The sequence below is a fragment of the Pseudorasbora parva genome, chromosome 2 (genome assembly GCF_024679245.1).
Source record: "Pseudorasbora parva isolate DD20220531a chromosome 2, ASM2467924v1, whole genome shotgun sequence".
Classification (NCBI taxonomy): Eukaryota; Metazoa; Chordata; class Actinopteri; order Cypriniformes; family Gobionidae; genus Pseudorasbora; species Pseudorasbora parva.
In genome coordinates this window covers 39,170,197-39,182,710 of record NC_090173.1, presented here as the reverse complement: position 1 = coordinate 39,182,710, position 12,514 = coordinate 39,170,197, and the positions used below count along the sequence as shown (strand labels likewise).

The following is a 12,514-nucleotide window of genomic DNA, read 5'->3' as shown; positions in this document are numbered from 1 at the left end:
GATGTGAGTGTGATAGGAAAGCTGAGTCCACCAGATGAATGGACTGTTTACACAAAAATATGTTCAGCCAAGATAAAACTAGCGTGACTTCCTAGAGCTGTGGTTTCGGGTTGTAAGGTTTCAGCTTAAATAAGAGGTATGCACACAACGATTAACAGGAAATGGAGGGTTATGCGTTTTGGTGATTCAGATTTATGTTACAAGAATGTGCAGCATGACCACAATTGTTACCCTAGGCTTGTTTTTCTGAGATAAAGACTTGCCGTTAAAGCTGTTTTCCTCTTGTCGCCGAAGCTGTTTTTCCAGTTTGTTGTGGTACTTTCATCGCTGTGCTAGATGTCAATCATCTATTTTATTACACACAAAAATAGACCCTTATGCGGGCGCAGACGAATGCTACATGCATCCTGTGTGGGTAAAAGGTTCCTGTGGTTCATCTGCAACAGTATTTTTGTGATAAATTACATCTTCAAATTTTGTTCTGCTCATTAGACATCACCCTGTGCAGCATTTAGTACTGATTAATGGCACACTAGCCTGCCTGATGAAGGTTCCTGCAAGAAAACGTTTTTTTTTTCTTTGATTTCTGCAGTCATTTTTGCTAAAAGGGTCAGATGACGGCTGTCATGGAAATCATGAAAGAATAATGTTAATGGGACTACATTTCTTTGGTTGCTCATGCACTCCATAAATCACACTTTAAATCACACTTGCTTTGAAGGAATCTGCACTGTTTTCCAACACAGATAGGAGCCGTTGCATAACTCTGTGAATCTGAGGCTGACTCCGCCCTCTGTCTGAGAGTGCACGCCCTGCTGATCAGGAAGTGTCAGCCTGGCCTTGCAAGGTATACTTTGTACCAGGAAGCACTGTTTAAAGTGATGTCAGTGTGATGTCACAGCTGTATTTTTAGTCGCATATATAAACGAAGGTACCAGTGTGTGTTCACACCTCTGACTGTGATAGTCACATCAACTGAAAGTTGCATTCACTTCCTGTCAACTGTGTACATGCAATTCAGTGACAAAACACTTGAATCAATAGTTGAAGATAATCCAGGAGATTTAAAATATGATGCCTCTAACTTCTGTGAAAGTAAAACTTTTAGAATTACTTGGATTTTTAAATTATTTTTATTATTATTATTTAAACAAGGGAAGTCACAGTTGAAGTGTCTCTTGCTCTGTAAATAGCTGCTTTTTTGATGGGTCAGTGGTTACTTAAATATATTTTACTAAAATATATTTTAAACCCAAACCTAAGAATTTGCACACAAATTAAAATGGATATAGTACATGAAGCCTTTGAACTAGAAGCATAATTGTGGTCTCACATGGCTGTTTATCATCAACTCATAAACTGATTTGAATAATAAAGAAACCATGGCTTAAATGTGTTTTAAAAAATAATTTGTTGAATGGTGTGGACCCTCCCATGCTGTGCTGTTGTGCTCCATTAGGGGGCAGTACAATACTGTAATACTATAGGTCACATGTCTTCATCATGCTTCACACCTCGTGGCTATTGTCTGGCCTGATGTTTGCATCGTTCACCATTTTCACTATAGTTTCTGGTTCAGCTTTTTCACTGCAATACTGATGAATGATGATTTGTTTTGTTTTTATAACATACAGCCTGAGGCTGGATTCCATAAATACATTTCTGAGGAAGCCACTTTGCCTAGTGTAGCTGGTCATATAGAGATGTTTCCCACTTAAGATGATGCCTGGGGACCAGGAGCAATTGTTCCGAGGGCTTTTGCATCACACTAAGTTGTCATTTATCATCTGTCACTGTCATTAATATTCAGCTTTATCTTTAATTATTTATGCTAATGGAATTTTCCATGGGGCTGTTACCCAGCAACACTGGGTTATGGGATTAGAGTCAGCTCTCAGTGAATAGTGGCCACATGTGCTGCTTCTCCATCAGTGGATCTCTTTCTTGTTGGTTTACAGACTGAGGAGAAGGGGCTGGATCCTGTAAAGCAGCTGCACAAAAAACAACTAATATTTCACTAAACTTCAGCTAGCTAGTATCTTAAAAATGCATGCAACTCTGCTACTTTGGAATTATTATACTTAGCTGCAATCCATATTTGATTGTCAAATGTGATGAACCATAGCAATTGTAGATGTGTCCACTAAATCCTAATGTTTTGTAATAGCCAGATCTGTGCCTGTGAAATGTGTAGGCGTTTACATGTTCTTCACGCTCTGAAGGTTTAGCTGCATGTTGCACTCAGATGTCCTTTGCCATCAGCTGAAAGGCATAGCATTGTGGGCAGGCATGGCTAAAATGGAACAGATGAAAATGTTGTTCCTAGGCAACCAGACAGATTACGAATCACATCCAAAGTGGAGGGCAGGGAGCTGTGCACCCTCTGTCTAAGCTAGCTGCTTTCTGTCATGTTAAGAACAGAAACGTCTCTAATTTAAAGTTTAGATTACCTTAATTTATTCTTATTATAATTAACAATTATATAGCTTCTTTTAATATTCAGAGTCATATATTCTAGGCCCAGGATGTTCCTTTATTTGAATAGTTTACTGAGGCAAGCTATTGCTTTGCGCATACTTATGATTAGGGATGTGAACAAACCCCTAACCTGGCTTAAGTGTTACAGTTATACATTTAACTAATCCTTTACTGTTTATTCTGTTGAGATGTTTTTTAAGCCAACAGACCAACTTTTTTCACCTGGTGTACAGTCAAATGGCAGAAAATCCCATAGACTTGCATTAAAAGGGGAATGTGTGCCATATCAAGGAACCCACAGGTGGACAAAGTACACAACTTCATTACTTGAGTAAAAGTAAACGTACTACTGGTCAAATATTACTCCATTACAAGTGAAAGTTGTAAAAACAGATTTTTACTTAAGTAAAAGTACAGAAGTATTTGTTTTTTAAAGTACCTAAGTATCAAAAGTAAATTTCCTTTTTTATTTCAACACATTATTTTATTATTGTTGTTTAAATGAACACTTTGCCATCATGGTTTAAGCCAGTCAGTGATGCTCCATCTGACATACTAGCATGACTAACTTAAACTCATTTAAATACTTGTATAAAAGTTACTAAGCTACTCTAAGTTTAAGGCAGAATGCACGGATCCTATACACTGATACACTGATATTGTATGAACTGATATTCTCCCAGCTGTTTACCTTCACTTAAGACATAATCATCTTTGTTTATGCGGTTACTCGCCAAAATGAACATTTTGACATCCGTCTTCTTCCTTTTTGCTATAAACTATAAATCAATGTTCAGAAAATGCTGTGAAATCATTGAACTTCCCGTGACCCTACAAGAGTAATTCCTAAAAGGCATTCTGCAAAAACCCAAACACCTTTTAAAGAAGATAAAAATCATCCACTGACTTTCAGAGCTGCTACAGAAACGAAGCTTGACTTTGAGGACATTGATAGAAATGTAGTGGAGTAAAAAGTACAATATTTGTGTGTCAAATTTAGTGAAGTTAAAGTCATAAGTTTCCAGAAAACAATAATACTCAAGTAAAGTACAGATACTCAAAAGGTGTACTTAAGTACAGTACTTAATGTACTTCGTTACTGTCCACCTCTGAAGGAACCCAATTTACATATGAACACGACCGGAGAAAACAAAAATACGGAGAGCATCATCTTTCGTTTCCGAACACGCCGAGTGTGTTTTACAAATCGGGAATGGTGAGAGAAGAACATTGTGCTTGGTAAATTATTTTTTTGTCTTCAAACCAAACTTGGGTCCTCAACCAAAGTCTGGCTAGCGCACTTCCCACACTATTTACACATTAGGTCAGTATAGGCGGAGAGAAGTCTTTTGCGGCTATTCAAACACATTCGACATTCTGAGTGTTTACACTGTGAAAGCAATCCGGTCTGTGCATTTTTGACTATCTCTGGAAGTGGGACAAAACATTTTAGACCCCGTTTACACCTGTATTTAGCGCCGTCCACTAGTGATCAGATTGACCAAAACATCATAACACCAGGTGTAAACGGCCTTAGAAAAGCACTTAAACCTGTATATTTTCTATTCGGCGTATGTGCTGTTATGTTCGTGTACAGTAACACTGGTTGTACAATACATTGTATTGACATTGGAATTACTTTCAGAATGATCATACCCAAAATTTGAGCATATTATGCAGGACTAGGAAGCAATATGCACCTCTGGAACAATGCAGGGAACACTGGTTCCTTCCGTATGCACAAACAGAGGTGACTGAGCAACAGAAAAGTTACCCTTTTTCCCACTGGATGAATGAAGTGTAGTCCAGGTGTTTCTCGTTCCAATCTGCATTTCAATTGTGATCAATAACACAGATGCTTGTTTGTGTCCCCTTCCTCAGGAGAGTTGCAGGAAGTGCCATGTGGTGTGGAAGGAGCATGCGGGAAAGACCTGCGAGCAGGTGATGGAGAGGGATGAGATCCGGCTGCGGGTGGCCTTGTAAGTGCCTGAAAGCTCTTAGCATAAAGAAGCAAGCTTGTTAATAATGCATCCATAGACTATTGAAGGTGCTCAGTACTGTAGCGAACCACCTGGGAGATCATTAGCATTAGCCTGATGCTGAGTCAGCCGTCGTTTCCCCAGGCCTTTCTCATGGCACACTAAAACACTAGCTGTATTTGATAGATTCCCCTGAGTGTTATGTTTGCAAATACACATCTTCCAGAGCTGCCCCTGTGCACAGCAGGCATTCATGAGGAAGTGTGCTGGAGTGCGAGTGTCTGTGTAAACTGAGGCAGCCTATCACTGTTGGTCGGTCTCTAAACTGGACAGGATGTGATTGCTTGGTTTCCTTCCTGTCATTGGATGGTTCACACACATGGATCAAAGACTGTGTATCCTGTTTATCCTGAACCTTTTCTTTTGCCTACATTTTTAGAGACAGGAAAAAGACCCTACCTGAGAAAATGAATTACATTTGGTGTCACAATGGTTAATTGTGTTTTCACATTGATATGATGCAGTGAGATTCTCTCTTATTGGTAAGCTGTCTAGTGGACAGCACCTTTCTACTAAGGCAGCATCCTAACGCATGAACACATTAAGCCTGTTTTTAATGCTCCTCATAGGCAGGGATACAAATAGAGCTGTTCATGTCAAGCACGCAATAGAGTTTGATTTTAGCATCTTGGCAAGATAATGGTGTGGTACTCTAAAAAGCATTACAAAATGAAAATATTGGTTAACTCTTTCCCTGCCATATTGACTGTTATACAGTAGGGGGTGCTATTACGCATCTTCTGAATCTCTGCTTCAAAACAGACAACAACAACAAAATGAAAGAGTAGAAACAAGTGAGAAAAGCATTGCAGTAGCATGTTGTAAAACGCTATTTTCTCATGTTATTCTTCAAAATGATGCTTTTTTCATAAAACTTACCCACATTCAAGTGTATTATTTAAAAAACAAAGAATGCCTAAAACTAGAATAAAACGGTTTGTTTGTTTTTTTCTTTTGGTAAATTGCATGCTCAAATATTCATACAACTAAATATTCTGGGGGCTATGACATTTTTGTGAAAATTATCAAAAAGCTAGCGGTGGCTGGCAACTTCTTAGTCAGTTTAGTTCTGTCAAATTCATTAATCACATCCAAAATAAAAATGTGTGTTGTACAATTAAAATGTAGATATAAATACACACATGCATGTATTTTATTTAAGAATTTCTTTATATTTATATATAAAATATTATATAAATAGATATACAGTAGATACATGGAAAATGTTCTTAAATATATACATGAATGAGTGTGTATTTATGTATACAGTATAATCATACACAATACATACAGACATTATGTAAAATAAAAACTTATTTTGGATTTGATTTACCTCCTTTCAAGTAAATAATGTGAATAATATAATCATTAGTTATTAGCAAGTATGTATTACTGATCACACGTCATCAATATACATATTTTTTTGTGTGACAATATACATATATGTTGTGTGAGACTCCATTATTATTATATTATTTTTATTTTTAATAATAATTTAAATAGCAAATGTATTGCTCATTGTTATTACTCAATGTAATGCGTTAACTAATGGGATATTTTTGTAAAGTTTTACTGATATCTCTTAACTCTTTCCCTGCCAGAGTTTTTAAAAAATTTGCCAGCCACCGCCAGGGTTTTTGACAATTTTCACAAAAAAATTTATAGCTCATAGAATATTTTATTGAATTAATATCTGAGCATGCAATATTTTAAAATAAAGAGCTGACCCTCTTCTTTTAAACAAAACATTTTTTTTTTATCAACTCTTGAAATATGGGTACAAAATATTTTATATATATATATATATATATATATATATATATATATATATATATATATATATATATATATATATATATATATATATATATATGTGTGTATATATATATATATATATATATATATATATATATATATATATATATATATATATATATATATATATATATATATATATATATATATGTGTGTATATATATATATATATATATATATATATACAAAAATATATACATTTTCAGGATTGTTACCCCAGTCTTCAGTGTCACATGTGACATCCAGTCTGTCACATGATCCTTCAGAAATCATTCTAATATTCTGATTTATTATGAGTTTTGGAAACGGTTCTGCTGCCTAATATATTTGAAGAAATAAAAGGTTCAAAAGAACTGCATTTATTCAAAATAAAAACATATTTTCAAATAATATAAATCTCCTTTACTATAATTTTTTATCAATTTAACACTTCCTTGCTGAATAAAATTATTGATTTATAAAAATAAATAAATGACTGACCCCAAATTACTGAGCAGTAGTGTATATTGTTACAAAAGATTTCTACTTTTAAAACAGTTGCTTCTTTTTTTTCTTCTTTTTTTAACTTTTTATTCACCAAAGTATTATAAAAAAGTATCACAGGTTATGAAAAAAATATTAAGCAGCAGAACTGTTTCCAACTTTGAAAATTAATCATCATATTAGAATGATTTCTAAAGGATCACGTGACACTGAAAACTGGAGGAATGATGCTGAAAATTCAGCTTTGCATCACAGAAATAAACGATCGTTTAAAGTATAATACATTGAAAATCAATTATTTTAAATTGTAATAATATATCACAATATTACTTTTTTTTGTATTTTTGATCAAATAAATAAAGGCTTGATGAGCAGAAGAAACTATATGTATATATGTATATGTGTGTTTTTTTTTTTACTAAGCTTATAGCACTGCATTATGGTATTTAGAATTTAAAGTTACGTTGTTGCGCTTTAGACCAAGCATTATATTTTGAAACCGAGCTTACATATAAACCTAAACACAAATGTCATTTGTTTTATGGCCAGTGAGGAAAAGATGACCGCTGCCCGTGTCAGGAAGTGCCACAAGTGTGCCACAGGTCTGGTGAAGTCAGAGGGCTGCAACCGAATGTCGTGTCGCTGCGGCGCCTTCATGTGCTACCTCTGCCGAGAGCCTATTAACGGCTACAACCACTTCTGCCAGCACGCTCGCTCGCCCGGCGCACCCTGCCGGCACTGCAAGAAGTGCTCGCTGTGGACGGACCCCACGGTAAATATCACACTTTACACTTCAGCATCCACTTTTTTTGCCGAGAAAGGCTCCTTTCATGATCAGCGTTAGCGTGAGATCATCCTTTTAAAACAGCAAACACCTTTACTTTCTATACATCTCGGTTTACAACAGGTTTAGTTCTCCTGTAAAGCTTCTTCAGGCCCTTTGTTCTCAACCCAGAAGGTATTTACACTTGGGTAAATAATCCTGTTGTTTGAGGTATTTCCTGTTCCTCCTTTTTGAGCCTTATTTTGTGATGTGATTGTAGCAGTTAATTTCTCAATTTAAATGAATATTATTTATTTTTTGTTTTTATTTTGACTTCAATTTGATTTAAAATTAACAGATAAAAGCTTTAAATAGACATTGTAAAACATTTACATTTTAATTGCAATATTTTTTTAAATAATCCCCTAAATGTGATGCATTGCAAGGATATTCATTGTAAGAGTTTCAATGCGGTCCTAGAATATACATCAGCTCATATATGGTGTAATGGCTTTGTGTCAGCTTTGTAAACAGTATGTAAACAATACATATGAGAAGTACGTCAGTGAAGCATGTTTGTTCTCATACATGTTGATGGATTAGAAGTGTTACCGAATGAATACTGTAGCTACCAGAGTCAACCGTCAAGCATTCGCCGTATTGTTTCTGCATCTTTAGCACTCTACTATGATAACTACCAATTGCTCATTCATTATTGATAATGCTGAAAATGTTCCCATTTATTAACCATAAAAGGTTGTTTTACTGCATTCATAGAAGATTGATAAATGGCACAAATATTATACAAGAGTTTGACATCATCTTGTCATATCCTTTTTTACCATTATTTTGCTCAAAATTATTATTATTTTTAATTAATTTAAATTAATTACTTAATAAAACAGTTACCTAATAAAATGTCCAGATTTTTTTACACCCTGGTTTATTCACAGTATCTAACGCAATTAATTGTCGACTCATGCATTTACTAAACTGCAAAAATCATGCATTTACTGAAGTTTTTTAACAGTTAACTTAATTTTAAACATGTATAAAAATATGTTGTGTGTCAAATTCTGCTAGATGTCCACGGGAACAATAAAGTGAGGGTTTTGAACGATGTGAGGATGAGTAGATGACGATGGAATTGTCATTTTTCAGGCAAATACCCTAAGCAGTTAGAATAATTGAGAAATCCTTTTCCGGTTGATCCAGGAGATGCACTAATTATCCGGTTAAGGCATTTGAATCCTGTTTTTGTGTGAAGAGCGCAGTCAGGGTGCCGTCCTGCTGACAGCCCGGGGGCTGCAATTACCCCTCCATTCAGAGCCATGCCTAATCACCTGGCACCATACACCAGGCTGACTGGTGAACTTGTTGTTTTGTGTTTGAGCGATGAAGTGGACTCCTCCCAAGTTCATCTGATGTCCCTTTTTAGCCACGGCTGTGGTCTGACGCGGACATTGGCTTGGGATTGTTTCTGGCGGGGTTTGCTGGTCTTTTCACATGATTGAACCGTAACCAGAGAGCCTGATTACTGTGCCTTTTTGAAAGGCTTTTTTGTTTTCTCTACTTTTGTATTTCTTCTGCACTGCTCATTTTCTGCGTCTTTTTCAATCCACAGCAAGACGACGAGCGAATCATTCAGGAGATTCAAAAAGAAGGTGAAGCGGAGTTAAATAAGACGACCAATCAGTCAGGTAAGTGTTCCTCAACTGGACAAGTTTGTTCGGCTACCTAAACCGTAGTCCTGTCTAATGATATCCTGTAATGTCTCCCAAAGAAAACACAGGGAAGCGAGTGGGTCCTCCCCCCGAGCCCATCCCAGCGAAGCGCCCTCGGGTCACAATGCAGGTCCCCAACGCAGCTCCTCAGGCCGTACGCGCCCCTCTGCTCATCCCCCAGGTCATGCTGCCCGGGCCACAGCAGCGTCTTTTCCTTCAGCCCATTCCAGCCCCCTACGTGCCCCCGTTGCCCAACCTCCCTCCAGTAAATTACAACCCACGTAACCTGAACTTTGACTTCAATATGCCTATGCACTATGGACCACCGCATCGCTTCTTCAGACATCTTTGAGGACACCATGGTACAGAGAGCCACGTTCGAACTACTAAAAAAAAAAAATTCTAAGCTTCTGTGTCTTAACTGTTAGCCCTCGCCGTTTTTTTCTACGTATTTTGTAACCAGATCCAAACTGATTTTTCTGAAGAGTTTAAAGGGTGCCTGTTGGCTTCTTTGTTGAAAGTCATTTTTTGAACAACATACAGAGTGAATAATATGAACGCCTGTTAGTTTTCAGTTGAATAAAACAAATTTGAAATTTAAACATTGTTTGTTTGCAAAATCAGTCAATATGGCCCACTTTCTAAAATTACAAATATATTTGCGTTTGGCTGCGATTCACTGTGGAATTCAGTGCATTCAACAAACCAGTTAAGAAAAAAAAAAATCCAGGGTTTGTCTTATTTAACATCTTTTACTCCTGTAAATGCCTAGATTATGCTTATATTTTGGCTGTTATTGCCATTTCCGATCTATAAATCAAACGTACTAATTGTTTGCTACTAAAGTTTACATTACCATTCAAATGTTTTGGGTCAATTTTTTTTTAAATAAACAATTAATTTAATGCATCCTAGCTGAATAAAAGTAGTCACAAGTGACAGCAAGGACATTTATAAAAAAGATTTATATTTCAAATAAATGTTTTATCAAAGAATCCTGAAAAATGTCAAATTTAACTTCTTATCTGATTTGTATCACAAAGACAAATACATAGAAGAACTGCAGATGTTTGTCATGGTGAGAAATATTCCAATGTCTTTGTTCTGACACATTCAAACTGTGAGCTTAACACACTCTCTGTTGGATGTTTTTGAATGTAGATTTGTTGAGTTATTTTTATACACTTGATTATAATTACATGCTTACCATGTTCATACATGGGTGGAAAAAAGCTGAACATCAGCAAGCCCGCTGATGCTGAAGAGAAATCAGCAGTATTCTGCAAAAAAGAATACTGATGTAAACATGATCTTAAGGAGTGGTCACCTTAGCCAAACTTTGGCGAAATGTCATAGGCAAAGAACGTCTATTGTCAATTGTGTAATGATCCATGGTCACTTCCAAATGAAGGAGTTTTATACAAGTCAGATTAGTCAATACATTTAATAAATGAACATTCAGCTTGTTGCAGAAATCTGCTGATTGTTCCTCAACTTTTTACAGGCACTATCCCTGTTGACGTGCTAATCAGACACTGATCATCTCACAAAATTATTCAGGAACTGTTGCTTTTGGCTTATATAATAGACCTGCTCAATAATTTAGCGCCCAGGTCCATAATGCCTGTGGAGTGGGTTGTGTATTGTGTTGTGTATTGTGTTGTATTGCGTGACTCGTCTGTTGGCGTGACTGCAGTGCAGTGAGACTCTTGCCCAGAGCTTCAACAAAGAGCCAGAGCTCTTGCCCATTAATGGAGCCCGCAGGAGCCACACCTCCAGCCCAGAGGTCCAGCTCTCCTTCCCACTAGCACCAGCCCCTCTGCCCCAGGCCTTGTTTAGACCTCTCATGGCTTGTAAAGCACATTACTCGTCCTCACAGAGAGCACAAGGCACTTAGAGAAGCCTTTTCTTGGTGAAATGTAACCAAATGTAACCTTGTGATGGTGGTGTGGAGGCTATTGAGTATCAATCAAACTAGGAGAAATATCCAGCATCCCCCTTAATCAATGCTGAGGTGTAACAATCCTCTAGAGATCAGGATAATCTGGCCAGATTCACCCATCTGTTGTCGTTGGCATATTAGAGGCAAGCCTGGCACAGTGTAGGCAAATAAGAAATGTCGAGCAGAGAAGGTCCATTTTCAGTAGTGATGCACGAAGAGCCACTTACTGAGAGGTCACTTCCAAACTAAGCAGTTTTATATTAGTCAATGTGACAAGTTTGCATGTTCAAAAAACTTAAGGGGGGAGGAGGGGGGGGGGTGAAACACAAGATTGACTGAAACTCGGTTTCAGTCAATCTTGAGTACCTATAGAGTAGTATTGCATCCTTCATATCTCCGAAAAGTCTTTAGTTTTTTTATATTTATAAAAGAAATATAGGCTGTACCGAGTCTTTCCGGAAAAAAAAACGAGCGCCTGGAGGCGTATCGTGTGGGCGGAGCTAACGAAAGATGATCGCGCACAAAGCGGTGACGTCCTCAAGTGTAACCCATGGCTATCAATCTCAGCTAATAGATATAGGATCCAGAATCAGATTCTGAGGCTGAAATAAATTGAACAAGAGAAACAGCAACAGCAGGACGTCCGTCTCTGTGGTATGTACTGTATTTAGTGGCCTGTCAACATTTGTGTGTGTTTACTCGCAGTTTATGAGGACATGATTCGGTTTATGGACTATTGTATGCGACTAAACCTTAGCAGTAGCAAGCAAAACGGTTTTGCACATCAGACTAGTGTAACGTTATACATAGAACAACAATGGAGTAACCGTTAGCGCATTTGAATTACGAAGCACGCGATCGTGTCGTTTACTGATGTTTACTCGCGCGATGATAGCCAACAACAGCATAGACATTTGAAGCAGTTTTACTCACCGGCTGCTTCCAAAGCAGGACCGAACCTTTATCGCTGGGACCGCTCTGTCAAAAACACACTTCTTTGGTATGATTTGGTGAAGTCACAGTGAACAGACAGCAGTGAACAGACAGCAGTGAACGGTGGAGATCCACTTTGCGACGCGACTGAAGCGATGTTGTGAAGCTTCCCGTCATTTCTGCGTTCAAATCGGTTCAAATGCAGCGCTGCCTTCCCGGAATGCTGTGCTAAAGCGTTGAAGTCGCTTGATGTCACCCATAGGAATAAAGGGGAGCGCGGCGTGGACTATAACGACATAAGTGTTCACGGACGACTGGATCTGCTGCTGAGGGAGTG

At 37.4% G+C, this 12,514-nt stretch overlaps 1 protein-coding gene across 1 annotated transcript in view; it reads left to right on the top strand.

The window, feature by feature from the left end:
* rnf216 (ring finger protein 216) overlaps positions 1-9,904 on the top strand; it is a 35,677-nt gene extending 25,773 nt beyond the window's left edge. Inside the window, exons 14-17 of the mRNA XM_067419887.1 lie at positions 4,360-4,457; positions 7,365-7,587; positions 9,203-9,278; positions 9,362-9,904. Of these exons, the coding sequence (XP_067275988.1) occupies positions 4,360-4,457; positions 7,365-7,587; positions 9,203-9,278; positions 9,362-9,654 (690 nt within the window). The 3' untranslated portion in view covers positions 9,655-9,904. The remainder of the gene's footprint in view (positions 1-4,359; positions 4,458-7,364; positions 7,588-9,202; positions 9,279-9,361) is intronic.
* The last annotated feature ends 2,610 nt before the right edge of the window (positions 9,905-12,514 follow it).